Genomic DNA, 15,205 nt, shown 5'->3' on the forward strand with positions numbered 1-15,205 from the left:
AGTACCACTTATTGCAGTGGTCCCATGTGAGATTCACTAAGCTTTCCTTTTTTTTATTGAGTCTCGTCAGATTCATCACTCCCCTTGCCACAATAGACATCTGGGATTCAGGGAGTCCGGCTGGGAATGCCCGGGTGAAGACGACTGCTGGTACTCTCTTCATAAACGCTATTGGTCCGAGTCACAAGGCTTCATGAACACGACCTACATCCAACGCTGTATGTGTCCGATACCTGTATCCTCCGAATACCGACTCGATGAGGTATGGTCCTGCGAACGCGTTGCAGCACTGCAGACTGATAATTCTTGCGTCTAGACGTCTGACTCAATGGTTAAGGTCACGATTTCGGACGGCACCACTCAATTGACAACAGATATGATGAAGACCATTATGCATTTCTTCCGCCCACTTGTCAGTACGCGTACTCGTCTCAGGCGCTCATGGGTGGATTCCAAGGACGCGAATGAATATCCGACTCACGTACCGAGTCTCTACATTCGAGACGATGTGACAGAAGAGCAGAGGGCCAGCATTCTGTTCATGTTTTATCCGTTTGCTCTGTCTGATCAACTAGCTCGAGATCTCGCGTCAGAAAGGCTCATCGGAGAGACGATCGAACAAGTGCTCGGACGACAATCCGAGTTCTGGACTTACCTCACATCGACAGGGTACGTCCAATCTTACTCTTAAATTGACAGGCTGAGCATTGACATATTGACACGTCGCTACCGTCGCTGCAGAGTTCCGACTATTAGTCGCGATTGTATACCACTTGCTGTCATCCTCCGTGGTGATGCCCATATGCAAGCTGACGACATGATAACCATGCGCAAGCGCTTGACTCGAGCACTCCACGGAACGTTGACCTTGCTCGTCATGCAACACTACGACAATCAGCTCTGGGACCTTGACCGCGAACTGGCGAAGGCAGATGCACGTATACAGGTAGACGAAAAGTTCTACGTTTTCAGTGTGGTCTACAGCAGCCGGATGTTCATGGTCGATATCAACTTCCCGGTGCTTGAGCGGGACAAGTCGACGAAGCAGTACAAGTGGAGATTCGTCAACGCAGAAGTGATGTCCAAGGTTTGGGGACAACCTCCGGTACATCTGCACGACCGAGTGGACATTTTTCAGGCGCTATTATTTATTGAACAGCATACCTACTTGCTGAGCCGACAACTCAGACTCAGAGAAGAGTATGTTGATCCTGCATGCGTTGTTGAACTACCGTATACCGGAGCCGGAGCTTCCTTCTGAGGCTCCATTGGCACTTCATCGACATATAAAGGTAGCACGCAAACTATCTGGGGTTCAGTTATACTGTAAGGATGCTAAGTATTGTTTCCGGCTATGTTCGCGAGCGAGATATCGATGTGGTCAACGTCAACTTATAATGACAGAAGAGGGCGCTCGTCGACTCGCCACAGCGATCTGGGCCCACTAGGAGCGACTACATAGTACCGTCATTATAGACTTCACCCCGACTTCGTACATCATCAACTCAGCTTCACCAAACTATTGCCATCCAGTCTAACCCATGCACTAAAGGGCTGCCATTATATCATCTACGCACCAGAGCCGCAAAGCAATGGACGCCCCAGAACCGTCTACGGTGTCAGCTGAAACTGACCCGATGAGTATACGGGCTCTCAAAGATATATCCTTCGGTTCTGTAGTCATGTTCAACATTACTCGGGATCACAGCAGTGATGGTTGCTGACAGATTGCCGGAATGTCATCTAAAGTATTCGAGCATCCCTTCGACCTCACGAAAGTCCGACTACAATCCCAAGTACTAGACGCAACCGCCCGGTTTGACGGGCCAATAGATTGCTTGGTGCAGACATGGAAGAAAGAGGGCTTGCGGGGTCTGTACAGGGTGAGTCTGCTCTTTCCTGGGGGCGAAGTATAACTGGACAGTCGTTTTGCAGGGCCTACCAGCGCCCATAGTCGGAGCGATGGCGGAGAACGCGTCGCTTTTCTGGACATACACAGAGTTCCAAAACGCGATCCGGTGGTAGAAAGCAGCCGGCGACACACCAACTGTCGCTCGGCCAACTCGCTCTCGCAGGTTCCGGCGCAGGTTGTGTAACGAGTTTCGTCCTGTGAGTACCATCTCTATGTCGTCGCCGGCGCCTTCCAATGCTTCCGTAGTACCCCCATAGAGCTCGTGAAGTGCAAGATGCAAGTGCAGATGCTGATGGCACCCGGTGTCTCACCAGCCCAAGCAGCGGCAGCCCTATCCTCGGTTGCGCCGGCTACAGCCCTACCAACAGGTCTCTCCGGCTCTCCTTTCCACAAACTTCCCGGTCCCATCTCCGTCCTCACATCCGTCATTCGTACCACCGGCTTCCGTGGGCTCTGGCTCGGCCAGACCGCGACGCTCATCCGGGAGACCGGCGGCGGCGCCGCATGGTTCGCGTCCAAGGAGGCTGTCGCGACTTCCTACTGAAGCGGCGCCACGTTCCGTCCAAAGACAAGAAGGAGCTGCGCCCTGGGAGTCAGCGGTGTCTGGCGCCGCGGCGGGCATCGCTTACAATGTCGCGCTCTTCCCGGCAGACACGGTGAAGAGCACGATACAGACGGAGGCGGAACTGCGCCCGAGAGCGCCTGGAAAGCCTGGTCCTACGTTCCTTGGCACGTTCAGAGCGATGTATGCGGCGCAGGGGATCAAAGGCTTGTACGCAGGGTGTGGTATCACTGTGGCGAGGGCGATACCTAGCAGTGCCCTCATCTTTTTGATTTATGACGGCTTGAGCAAGAGGTATGGCTCACAATAATGTATGGTTCGCCCCGATACTGGGATTGAACAGATTTAATTGTATGAGCTTTACTCGTCGGTCCTCTGCGCGGACAAGCGAGGCGTGTCTGAAGGTTTGCGCCCGCGCCCATGGTCCTTCACGAGAGTGTCCAACTGCGACCGTAAGCTCAAGGCTGATATATTGAAGGGACAGGTGACCAGAGTCGCTAAAGACCTCCGGGTGTAAGAGAGCGCTTCTCTCGTCTGCTGAATGCGCTGAGGACAGTTGGCTACGAGTCGTGACTGCAGATGGGATTGACCGAGTATCCGGTATTAATACTGAAAGGCGTGAGTGTTGACTAGGACGGCGCCATCATGGTCCTCCCAATGACATTCTTGATCAACTCGTAGGCTCTGCACTGTCCGTCAGGCTTTCGCTCGCCGTTCCCACGTACGCTGAAGCACAGACTGAGGAGTTCGAGACTGTCTACCGTGACGAGGCGAGGACGCCAACAGCATAACACTATTGTTCATTTATGTACTACTACACCGACCACGCGTACGCGACTCTACATTACCTCGGAACGCAAGCAGCAGCAGTAGCTCTGCTCCGGCCCTTGGCACCGGCACACCTTGAGTCTACGTGCGTCGGGTAAACATATTCAACTGCTGTTGACAAGATGCCTCGCATCAATAAGTCGCCCTCATACTAATAGGAACGTCGCAAATCGCACACCCTGTAGAAGGTGCGTCGGGTCGTAGGTTCGACACAAACCGTTCCCCACGCGCACGTGTGAGACCGTGTGAAAGGTCTTGGTATCAGACCACGTCGGGAGGCTCGCTGAGACATGGATTCGGTACTACATAATAACACACTGAGAGAATTCTGCAACGACATCCGTGGTATACATGACATCGACCTTGAATCTCTACTGATTCTGTACTAGCCCGAGACCCTTCAGGTTATATATATGTTGTTCAATCGTCAACATCGTCGAGAAGATCACTGCCCTTTCACGAAGCTGCAGAGGTTGCTCGAAATCGAAGGCCTCCAACTCCACGTTGTGAGATTTCCACCTGTAACTTCCTTCCGAGTTCTTCACGGGCTTTGGGTAATTGACGAATGACCTGAAGGTGCAGTTGCTGTAGAACACGCTGAGCACGAACAGGTTCTCGTCCAGCGCGATCCGCGCATCCGCGTCCGTGAGCTCTCGGTCGGTCCGCCAGTCTTGCGCTTTGTAGTGATGCTCGACGAACGCGTCGAGCGTGCGATGCAAGACGCACGTCATGTCCAGACGAGCGGTCCTCACAGCAAGTGCCATTGCTGCAGCGTCGCGTCGATCGCAATATTTCCCTTGTACTGCGACAAAGAATGGCAGAGAATCGTTCGGTACATCCACCTGTCTAGTTTCTGGGTGAAAACTGAGCCCGAAGTGAGGGATCATAGTACAGGCATACCTTCCGAGTGATACGGATGTCCAGAACGAGGATGAGCCCCCGAGGATGCGGGTGATGAAATGCCCGATGAGACCCTCTGGAGGCAGCTCTCGCCAAAACTGAGTTGATTCGGTACACGGGTGGTAGAGGATGAGGGCACTCGTTTTCTGACCCAAGGTACTGTCATCGCGCACGTACAAACGAGGAACGTATGGAGAGAGTGTGTCGCGATCTTGCGTAGTGAGCCAGCAATAGTCCTCGTGGCCAGCTACCCAATTTCGTTGCATTTTCTGTAGCCATCGTAATATTAGCTTGGTCAAGAATACATCAATGTCGGGTAGAGTGTCGAGTGATTGTCCGGTGTCATCATCTTCCTGCTGTCATAAAATGAATGATATCAGCCTGACCAAACAATCATGGCTCCGACACGAATGGACATACTAGGTATACGCGCGGAACAGGTATCGGTCCTATGCTATACGCACCCGGTCGAGCCACGTATTTCTCATCAAGGAGATTTAAGATGCGCGAGGCAATGGACAACCAGCAATCACCGTGGCTCTGGTACACTTTGGTCCAGTTGTAGAGCGTCTTGAAGCGTCTGTCGCCATATATGCTGTAGACGCGTTGGGTAAAATAGAAGGGATGAATGGAGTATCAAGTGAACTCACGAGTCGCGAATGTGGATATCGATGTTTGATGAAAGATCATGATGCTGCGTTCGTCGACAACGTACATCGCTAATCGCCCTCGGTGACCCCGTCTCAACTGGAAATAGTCCACGAACGTCGAACGTGTTGAAGACATGATCGTCAGAGGCTCGAATGGGCGATTGAGGTTTGCAATTGGATATGCCAGTGCCCGGCAGAGAACACGTCAAACGTGTCTGATTACTGGTGGATCTTGCCGCGGCGAACAGCGTCAAGCTCCTGGCTCTAGGTCGGCTAGCAGAAGGAAATAGAACAGAAGGGACTACGGCGTTGACATATGAGTCAGGACGCGGGTCTATGCTGCAAAACCATCGGGAGGTAAGCCAAACCTGGTGAAGCATCGACTCGAATCGCAATTCTTACCAGTGTTCAAGTCGTAGCCGGGGAACCTTTTCAAACCATGACCTTTTGGCTTTTTCCAGCGTCTCCTCGAAGAGCCGTTGGTCTACTTCATCTGAGTCCTTGCCTCGTGAAATAACGGAGGGATCACGGTCTTGCAGCTGGTGATACCACCTATTGACGTTCGCTTCAAAATCTGAAGCGTATACGTCTCGGACTGCTTCAGATGGTGTGGGAGTCGCCGACCGCATGCCTTTCATTATAAGCTCGCCTCTCGTCGTTCGTCCAATTGCAGACTCAGGCTGGTACGCTTCAAATTGATCCCCTGGAGTCTGGCGAGCGACTTCCTCGAATAACGACACTAACCGATATACGTGTTGCTGAATGGACAATAGTGCTATGGCAACTCGGTAGCGCGCCTTGACGAAGTCCCTGGCATTTTCGATGCATTGGGAAGGGAACGGGAGCGTGGCGAAGAGGAAAGACAGATAACGTGGTTCCTTGGCAGAAGCGGAGAAAAACGGTATATGAGCCACGAAATGAACGTCTTGTGAGTCGTATATTAGGCCGATGATCAGCGCCCACTCTGGAATGTTCACCACCGTGGTACCGGTGTCGGATTGATGCCGCAAGCCATCTACAAGGGAGGAAAGACTCGGTGCAGCAGTTCGCGCCATATCATAGCGGGTTGGCAACAACATGTTTTCATGGTCGTTCCATTGCCGCTGGCATTGCATGTTCCAGGGACGAGGCCCCACGGCGCACAGCAAGAGAGCGGGATTCATGCGACTTGCAGGCAATCGCAAAAGTCGCTCGAGGCTCAGTCCAGTGATCGGTTGGATAGGAATGTAGAGTGCCATGAACTGGATGGTGTCGGGAACAATCTGCTGGCCATCTAGGCCCATATTCTGCCTACATGGCGGACGAGACCATAGGAAGTTTAAAACCTGGAAGGCTAAAGCGTGAAGCTTGAAGACTCACTTTCGAATATAGACACCAGGTATACCGTCGAGGGCTGAAGCAATAACGTGCTCTGCCAACAGAGGTGTGTCTCGGTAATGCAAAATCTGCGCCACTTGGTTGAGAGTTTTATGTGTTCGCAGAGCGAGCGAATTCTGATTCCTCTGTTGATGATTATCGCGCGCACTGATCGTGTAGCGCTGGAGTGACGAGCAGAAGGTGGGCGAAGCACTATGAGGACTTGCGAAGGGGTTGTACTTGAACTCCATGAGGTCATCCCGGATTTGGTTTAGCATGACACGAACACGATGAAAGTCGAGTTCAGTGGTGAAGGTCTCGAAGAAACTACTCTTCTCGAACGCAGTGCCTATCAACGACTGATCATGTAAATGCTAAATGTTCCTGACGTGAACAAACATTAACCAAAAGACAGATTCTCGAGTCAACGCACCTCCGCCCAGACATCCGGCACTAAGAGTTTATCCCATGACTTTACGATGTCCTTCAAGTAGCTCAATTGAGGAGCGCATAGCTGGTGCATAGGTTTGGTGGCATCTGGCGTATGGATGGATCCAAACATCCAGGCTGTAGGTTGTTCTTGTGCGTGCACAGATGGCGCTGCGGTCCAGGTCATCTTTGACATTCAGGTTTGTAGCGGTTTATGGACCCGTAAGTAATGCGGAAGACGAGACGGCCCAATACGGTTGACTGATGTTGGCCCGAGTCTGGGCGTTTCGCGCGACGCGGTCAGTTCCTGGTCAGTTCTACTTCCTCCAGACCACACACACCGTCAGCTCAGCTTCGCTAAACCATCCCCATCTAGTCTGGCTAATACCTGCACTTAACGGTAGCCGTCGTATTGTCTATACTTTGCCAGGACTGCGAAGGAATGGGCACCCCAGAACCGTCTGCGCGCAGCAGAAACTGACCAGACTGAGCCTTATACTACGGGCTCTCAGTGATATGTCTTGATCCTGTAAGTCGTGTTCACGCTTACTTGGAGTCGCAGCAGTGAAGTTTGCTGACAGATTGCCGGAATGCCATCCAAATTATTCGAGCATCCCTTCGACCTCACGAAAGCCCGACTACGATCCCAAGTACTAGATGCAACCGCTCGGTTTGACGGGCCAATGAAATGCTTGGTGCAGACATGGCAGAAGGAGGGCTTGCGAGGTCTGTACAGGGTGAGTCTGCTCTTCCTGGAGGCGAAGGATAGCTTGAGAGTTTTTTTGCAGGGCCTACGAGCGCCCATAGTCGGCGCGATGGCGGAGAACGCAACACTTTTCTGGACATACACAGAGTTGACACAGAGTTCCAAAACGTGATTCCGTGATGTGAGAGCAGCCGGCGACACACCAAATACGCTCGGCCAACTCGCTCTCGCAGGTTCCGGCGCAGGTTATGTAACGAGTTTCGTCCTGTGAGTACCATCTCTATGTCGTCGCCCAGCGCCCTTCCAATGCTTCCGTAATACCCCCATAGAGCTCGTGATGTGCAAGATGCAAGTGCAGATGTCTCGAGGCACCCGGTGTCTCACCAGCCCAAGCAGCGGCAGCCCTATCCTCGGTTGCGCCGGCCGCAGCCTTACCCACAGGCCTCTACAGCTCTCCTTTCCATAAACTTCCCGGTCCTATCTCCGTCCTCACATCCGTCGTCCGTACCACCGGCTTCCGCGGGCTCTGGCTCGGCCAAACCGCGACGCTCATCCGGGAGACCGGCGGTGGCGCCGCATGGCTCGCGTCCGAGGAGGCTGTCGCGACTTTCCTTCTGACGCGGCGCCATATTCCGTCCAAAGACAAGAAGGAGCTCAGACCTTGGAAGTCAGCGGTGTCGGGCGCCGCGGCGGGCATCGCCTACAACGTCGCGCTCTTCCCGGCGGACACGGTGAAGAGCACGGTACAGACAGAGGCCGAGCTGCGTCCGAGAGCGCCTGGAGAGCCTGGCCCTACGTTCCTTAGCGCATTCAGGGCGATGTATGCAGCGCAGGGGATCAAAGGCTTGTACGCAGGGTGTGGCATCACTGCGGCGGGGGCGATATCTAGCAGTGCTCCGTCTTCTTGATTTACGATGGCTCGAGCAAGGGATACGGCTCGTAGTGACCGTTATAGAATGACACGCTTCTCGATCAACCTTCAAACTGGACGGGTCACGAATGAGATACACTGTTTCTGATGCACGACTTCCCCAGATCGTTCATTCATCATTGTTCGTTGTACGACAAACATGTAACCCGTCTGGCGACCTATATGTAGGAACTAGGTGACGACATAACATTTCAATATTCAATCTTGAGTGTAGTCAAACATGGTATCATACAGAGAGGAGAGTGAAGGGGAGCAAGTTCGCGTTGAGCTACGGGGAGAACCTAGCTACATGGAGAGATATTCGTATCCGCGCCAGAACCCTCTGGACGAAGTAATTGGCCGAGTGCGTACATCTGTTGTTCGACTGCGAGCATGGTACTGATGATGCGGAACTCCTGAGCCGGATTCGCGTCCAAAGGCATGGACACCGCGTAGTCGAACATAGGGCACCGCCTAAATCGCCAGACGTGCCGCCCTTGTGCATCCCGTTCGAGTTTGGGGTGATGAGCGCAGATGATGAACCTCCACTCGTTGTAGTATACGCTGTACGCGCAGAGCGCGTCGTCCAACTGCACTGCAGCATCCGCGTCGCTCAATTGGCGGTCTAGATCCCAGCCTTGCTGGCGATAATGATGGACGACGCATGTCGTGAGCGTCCAGTGTAGGGCGCCCAGTGTCTCCGCTTCCGCGGACTTGACGTCTTCCTCTGAGTCGGTCTCACCGCGTACGATGACGACGAGTGGGATGACTGGCAGAGTTGGACGCGGATATCTAGCAACGTAACATTGGTGAGACACATCCGTAACTCTGAGTGACTGTCTGTTCACTAGCTCACCTCCAAGTAGGAATGAAAACCCACGACGTTGACGACCGGCCAAACAATCGCAGTATGAACTCGCCGATAGGGTCATACGGGTCCAGTTCCTGTGCCAGCTGAGAGGAGGAAGTGGACGAGGCAGTAAGCGCCATTATGCTTGCCTTCTGCTCCAGTGTGGCATCGGGTCGCATATATAGGTCGGGCACGAAGTTCTCGCGCGGCTTCTGGTCATCCCAATCAATCCATTTACACTCTGCTAATTGATTCAGGTGATGGAGACGCAGGGCAGCGAAGTGCATTGTTTGCTCGGCCATTGTTCGTGCACGATCCTCGATCATTCGATCCACCTGGGAAACACACCTGTGTGAGCATAGCATGGAATTTCGCGAGTGATCAGGTACCTGGTACACGGCCGGCACGGGTATACTCCCGTGTTGGTCCAAGTACATATTCGATTTCATGTATGCCGACTTGATCATGCACACACGTATCATTAATTCCCACCAGCACTGTGACGGCCGCATTCGATCCCAGAGTACTTCTCCGTCGAGCCATGTCCACCCGTGCGCCGATGGATCGCGGCGCACAGTTTGGCCCGAATATCTGGGACTCGGAAATTCAGCATCTGTGACACTCCAATCCTTGGGTAGGCGAGTCTTGGCGACGTACCCTGCCGAAGTCAAAGCAGACAGATCAGGGCCTGACAACAGTCCCAAGTGCATCAGCACGTCTTGAGGGACATAGTGGCGACCAGCAACAGTTACGGGACCAGTGAATGCTTCGGGTGCTGTGACTGGCCTTCGAACAATGGGTTAGCAACACCGCCGAGCCTACAGAGCATAAGGTCCATTTACCTCGTAACTATGTCGTGCTGTATTGTCATATCTAGATATGTGCGCAGACACTCCATTGGTTTCAGAGTGGTGCCATACGATATGGTGGTTGGCGGTATCGCAGCCCGCACTTCAATGCGGCGATCTCTGGTCCGAAGCCGTGAAGCGCGTCCCGCCTGCTTGCGCAACCATTGATCAACGAGCTTGATAGACTGATCAATTTCACGATCGCTGGGACCGGGGTCACAGTCTACAACCTGGGGACCAAGGAAGGCCACAGTGAACGGGTCCATGACAGGTGGACGCAATGAATATTGCGGAATGTTTGGATGCTCTGCTGAATCAGGGTTGGAAGATGAGGATGCGTCGGATCCATCGAAGCCTTGCAGCTGGCGTGAAAAGCTACTGTTCTCCGAGACGTCGCGCCATTGGATCTCGTCCCATATACTAGTCAGACGGAAGATGTGGTGCTGAAGAGATAGGAGGGCCAAGCCAACGCGGTACCGACTCCGCAGGAAGTCCGACGCGTCTCCTTCGTCATTTCGCACACAGGGAAAAGGCAGCGTATCAAACAAGAGAGACAGAAACCGATAGTGCCCAGTCGAGTCAGATGGCACATAGGGGATGTGTGCAATGATGTGTATGGCTTCGGAGTCGTATACCAATCCCAAGGTCATTGCCCAACGTGGAAGTACCCTTGCTCCACTGCTAATATTGCGAGGCCTGGCGCCACGCACGCGTTCGGCAATGGATGCCCGTGCAGTGCATGCCTGTACCATAGATAGAAGGCTGACAGTAGCATTGTCAGCAAGGTGGCGCAGTACGGTCTGCATATCCACTGCTGGCACACCGGCTGTGTCCCAAGAAGAAGGGCCCTGGGCGACAAGCATGAGAGCAGGATTGAACATGTTGATGGGAAGACGATCCAACCATCCTAAAGACGGTGCATCCGAGTCCGGCTCAGCGTAGTAAGCTGCTTGGGTATACAGCACCGCGCAGTCGATGGATCCTGTACCTCGAGAGCGACGACCATCATGCTGTATCAGGGACAAGTCTTGCCTTCGGGAGGAAAGCGGGTGCCAGATTTCAAACAGATTGTCAGTTACTACTACCCACGATCTAGGGGCATTTACGACATACCTTCTCACCACTGTCGCAGGGATTCCATCGAGCGCAGTCATGATTGCATGTCTCGCCTCGAACTCGCCATTTCTATATCGAAGGACTGCATAGATTTGGTGCAGAGTCATTTGGGTCGCTCGTATGTGATGATTGTGGATGTTGTGCATCGAGACCTGCCAGCTTGAGGGGTCGTGGCAACGTTTTATGGTCAGAGTGAAGCTCGGAGAGAGGCTGTGAGGGGATCGACCCTTCATTTCTGCATCGGACAGGAATCGCATAATGCACTTTCCCTCATCACATATATGATGCAGGCTGGAGCGGACCAAGTCTGCATGAGGCTCCCATTCCCCGCGACGGCGACGGCGACCAACTGCTTTCAGATCCTAAGTAGTGCGGATACAATATACAGGCATGTCAGTGTGCCTGGTATGTGTTAGCGACATGTTACAAGTGACGTACCATCCATGATCGAGGTGCTACCAAGTGTTGCCATGTGAGCTTCAACTCCTGTAGATACCGGATCTGTCTTGAGCAGAGCAGTGCGATATCCGAGCTTGGGTCCATAGACTCAAGGGTGCGAAACTCCCAAGCATGATTGTGGCGAGTCATCTCCGGAGTCGTTGAATGTATTGGCGATTCAGGGGTCACCGCGCCAGTGGCAGTCGCACTCAAACACACGACTAGATGCCAGGGCCCAACACCCCGAGTACTGAACACTTGCTAGATGGTGACGGCTTCTAGTAGGACCTCAGTGAGCGAGTGACGAGCATTTAAGCTGCAGCAGACGCCGGAGCCACAAGTTTGTAACTGCAGATGCGTCACCGGTTCACCCCAGGCCTCCGGTGCCCTCCATCGCGTATTGTGCATTGCCAGTGATTCATTCCCATTTCAATCCCAAACATATTGTAGACAAACTGGTTTGGCATGTATCATGGGTTATAGTCTACCTGAGATGTTCCTGTTTTAGATTGGTGGTTGTATTGACTAGTGGTCGATAAAGTATGCATTCTCGTATGTGTACTGCCTGCGCCGGCCGATCAGGGGTTTTGAATTATTATTGAGTGTGATACTAGGGTTCAATTTGTCATGACTTACTCGTGTACCACTCTGCACTTATGTTGCTATCTTCTGTCTGTATACTTTAATGATACAATCATATGTTCTTTCGTCGGAGTCATAACACCACCAGTATCATGATGGTGGTGATCACAAGCTCCGAGTCGAGACTAGCCGTGATGTTGCCGGCCGGAAGTGATATCATCTGTTTGTCGCTGCAACTAAAATGTGACAAGTGACACAGTGGAGGCTACAGCAGTTCTTGTAATGTGTCAGCATGAAAAGCATATATTACTACATTTAGTGACCTGATACAGACAGTGTGATGCTTCAACTTGAAACAGAATATTCAGATGCATGTTGATGATATGAAATGATCATTGTAACATTCACAACACTCAATTCAGCATGTTTCAACAGTTGATGACATCAGCATTCTGTACTGGTATTGTACAATCAATATTTAGATGTGTTCATAGCAAGTGTCAAATGTGTATTTGAGTTGACTGATACTCATTTACTTGCTATTGTCATTCTAGTCTGGGAAATGATTACTCTCACACTATTGTGTCAAGTGTCAATGCTGATCACTAGGGTGTACATATAAAAGCAGGTGTGAAGTTCTGTTTGACTACACCAATTCACAACCTCCATCTGTCTGTCCTCCAGGAGTACTGTTAGTAAAATGACCTCCCCAAGCCCACTACCTCTTGATACTATGGAAAACATTCGTGAAGCACTAGGATTTGTACAAGATCTCAAGTCTGCTGCTAGGTTTGACTGATCACTTTCAATGATGCATGTTATACTCAAGCTGATTGTTGCCACAGTAAGATGACTATTGATCAAATCCAATCAAATGGAGATTGGGATATGAATGACATTGGTGAAGACTTGAAGACCAAGAAATCTCATTCTAAGACTGTCAGACATACCACCGCTGGTGTGAAAGCTCAACTGCAAGATCAGCCATTGAATGAAGAAATAGCTGCCTTAATCCAGCAGCTCAAACTGAAATATATTGTTGAGTTTGACACTATGCCTGCAGAGTTTAGTGTCAGTAAAGCCCATGTGAGTACTCACTATCTCTAAGGCTTGCAGTGCATCCTCTTACCAGTACAATTGCAGGCAATCCTGGAGGACTATGACTCATCAACTGCCAATGCTATGTTATCATACTTCTCAAGATTTGCCATCAACAAACTGGAGAACACAATACTTGATTCACTGCCACTGCATCACAAGCTTGGCACAAAGATTATTACCTGGAAAGAACCCAACCACAGTAATGATGAAGACTTTGCTCCAAGGATCATAACACAGGAAGATCAGAACTGTATTGACAGTTTGCCTCATTTCATGATCATGCGACCTCCTGATAACCCATATCAAACTGGTGAAGTTCATGTGGAGCGGAATGTTGGGACTCCTATCTCTAGCTTGTTTGAGGAGCTCAATGCTAGCTGGAAGCAACACTCGTTTGTCATTTCCCTGTTATGATTGATATCTGTGTTCCAATCACTTTTATCATTCAGGAACACATTGGTGGACTTACTAGACACTCTGTCAAAGTCAACAAAGGGTGCAAAGCCAGATATATGCATCCAGAGCCAATGGAGATTTGATGAAAGCTCCAATACATTGGTTGAAATCCTGAAACACAGCAAGTCATATGAAGGAGCAGTAACCCCTACAGTTCCAGGTGCTGTTGTCTTCATTGCTGAAGCAAAGAAGACCAGTAACAGTCGCAGTGCGGCCATTGCCCAAATGGCCCTTGTCCTACACCCAACACTGATCATGCTGATCATGCTGTATCATCGTGATCATGGCTTCAAGTATAACATGGACAAAGCCAAGATTTTGGAAGCAGAAGAGCAAATCCCTGCGGAATACTTCATCCCAAGTGTCTTTTACTCCGATCAAGAAATCTCCATACTGGCAAATTATCCCACGATTGCCACCGATCATACACCGCGGGGTAATAACACTCGCTGGCGCATGAAATGCGAAAATTTGGTCAAGTACGACATTTCATCCAGGATGAATGATGCTAAGAAGTTTACCTTCTATGTGGCAATGCTGGCTGTGTTCCGCCATGTCCAGCGGCTCAAGCAGATCTGGACCAATCAGGACAATACCCGCTATTTCAAGGAGATACTCGAACACACTGCCAAGAATGCTCCAAAGAAAGGTCAGTCATTCTTGCCACTCGTGAGAACGTTGTCTGACAATTCATGCATATTGCCCATGAAAGAACCAACTTCCGAGGCTATAGAAGGCCAGTCGAAGGAAGGCCAATCATCAAAGCAGACAGACGGGCCCCGATCTTCCACACCCGCCTCCGAAGGCGGCTCGAGTGCGAAAGGCTCGGCGGGAGGATCGAAGGGGAGAGGAAGAAAGAAGGTGACGATAGCACAGCCCACGAAGTGAGCATCCTCACGCGAGATTGTGGACGAACCCGAGTTGTATAACCACCGAATTGCGAAGTTTGAAGATTTGCATATGTATTACTTGGGCTGTGTTGGTGCTACACGTAATGCAGGGTATCAGCATACTGCAATTGAATAAGTATAGAGCGCAGCATGCTGGGCTGAGAACTAGGCATTGTCGTGGGGCAAATAGTAAACCGGCACGACACGGTATACAGTACGTACGTTACAAATGAGCCACGTCGCCGGGTCCACTCGTCTTGCTCTGTTTGCGCGCGTGCATTCACCAACCTACTTGACGCTGACGACTCCGGCATGAGCACACTGCCAAGCCCTGCGGACCATAGTTCTCGCCTCGTTGGTTGTCACCCGACAGGCTAAGGGCTAGGGGAGGGCCTCAGCATTGAAAGTGGCGAGTTAACAGACTTTTATTGTCGATGCAGAGCTGTTCGGCGCAGGCCCAGGTGATGCGAGCGCTGAGGATTGCGACTGCGACACGTCTGAGCATAGCGCCGACACGCGCATCTAGCGTTCGGTGAATCTGTCAACAGCACACCATCATAGTCGGTGCCTGGGACAGAAGGGTGAGATAGCAACGCACGTCTGGCCTTTCTTCATCCACTCCCATTTCTGCCTGGCCAGACTCTAGACCCACGATGACATCTGATGCATCG

The 15,205-nt window shown here is 51.6% G+C and overlaps 6 protein-coding genes across 6 annotated transcripts; 4 read left to right on the forward strand and 2 right to left on the reverse strand.

The window, feature by feature from the left end:
- The first annotated feature begins 77 nt into the window (after positions 1-77).
- On the forward strand, positions 78-1,353 carry B0H18DRAFT_606064 (uncharacterized protein). Its single transcript, XM_048038762.1, has 3 exons — positions 78-262; positions 317-669; positions 742-1,353. Exons 1-3 carry the CDS (start codon positions 194-196, stop codon positions 1,259-1,261), a joined length of 942 nt encoding a protein of 313 aa, XP_047898162.1. The 5' UTR covers positions 78-193; the 3' UTR covers positions 1,262-1,353.
- A 17-nt stretch (positions 1,354-1,370) lies between these two features.
- B0H18DRAFT_1092855 (mitochondrial carrier domain-containing protein) lies at positions 1,371-2,784 on the forward strand (the record flags this gene model as incomplete). The annotated part of the gene is made up of 6 exons (XM_048032330.1): positions 1,371-1,676; positions 1,728-1,883; positions 1,936-2,021; positions 2,159-2,214; positions 2,281-2,438; positions 2,506-2,784. The coding sequence occupies exons 1-6, from the start codon at positions 1,593-1,595 to the stop codon at positions 2,782-2,784; spliced, it is 819 nt and encodes a 272-aa protein (XP_047898163.1). The 5' UTR covers positions 1,371-1,592.
- Positions 2,785-3,673: 889 nt separating this feature from the next.
- On the reverse strand, positions 3,674-6,824 carry B0H18DRAFT_1115273 (uncharacterized protein; the record flags this gene model as incomplete). The annotated part of the gene is made up of 6 exons (XM_048033243.1): positions 3,674-4,148; positions 4,203-4,555; positions 4,623-4,797; positions 5,597-6,142; positions 6,212-6,582; positions 6,642-6,824. The coding sequence occupies 6 exons, from the start codon at positions 6,822-6,824 to the stop codon at positions 3,674-3,676; spliced, it is 2,103 nt and encodes a 700-aa protein (XP_047898164.1).
- A 394-nt stretch (positions 6,825-7,218) lies between these two features.
- On the forward strand, positions 7,219-8,286 carry B0H18DRAFT_982781 (mitochondrial carrier domain-containing protein; the record flags this gene model as incomplete). Its single annotated transcript, XM_048044558.1, has 3 exons — positions 7,219-7,511; positions 7,702-8,241; positions 8,268-8,286. The coding sequence occupies exons 1-3, from the start codon at positions 7,228-7,230 to the stop codon at positions 8,284-8,286; spliced, it is 843 nt and encodes a 280-aa protein (XP_047898165.1). The 5' UTR covers positions 7,219-7,227.
- A 269-nt stretch (positions 8,287-8,555) lies between these two features.
- On the reverse strand, positions 8,556-9,405 carry B0H18DRAFT_1115275 (uncharacterized protein; the record flags this gene model as incomplete). The annotated part of the gene is made up of 2 exons (XM_048033244.1): positions 8,556-9,045; positions 9,110-9,405. 2 exons carry the CDS (start codon positions 9,403-9,405, stop codon positions 8,556-8,558), a joined length of 786 nt encoding a protein of 261 aa, XP_047898166.1.
- A 3,336-nt stretch (positions 9,406-12,741) lies between these two features.
- On the forward strand, positions 12,742-14,581 carry B0H18DRAFT_606222 (uncharacterized protein). Its single transcript, XM_048038763.1, has 5 exons — positions 12,742-12,876; positions 12,933-13,173; positions 13,231-13,580; positions 13,638-14,293; positions 14,357-14,581. Exons 1-5 carry the CDS (start codon positions 12,788-12,790, stop codon positions 14,530-14,532), a joined length of 1,512 nt encoding a protein of 503 aa, XP_047898167.1. The 5' UTR covers positions 12,742-12,787; the 3' UTR covers positions 14,533-14,581.
- Positions 14,582-15,205: the final 624 nt, after the last annotated feature.

This window comes from Fomitopsis serialis (genome assembly GCF_022376445.1).
Source record: "Fomitopsis serialis strain Sig1Antser10 chromosome Unknown B0H18scaffold_7, whole genome shotgun sequence".
NCBI classification, from domain to species: Eukaryota; Fungi; Basidiomycota; class Agaricomycetes; order Polyporales; family Fomitopsidaceae; genus Fomitopsis; species Fomitopsis serialis.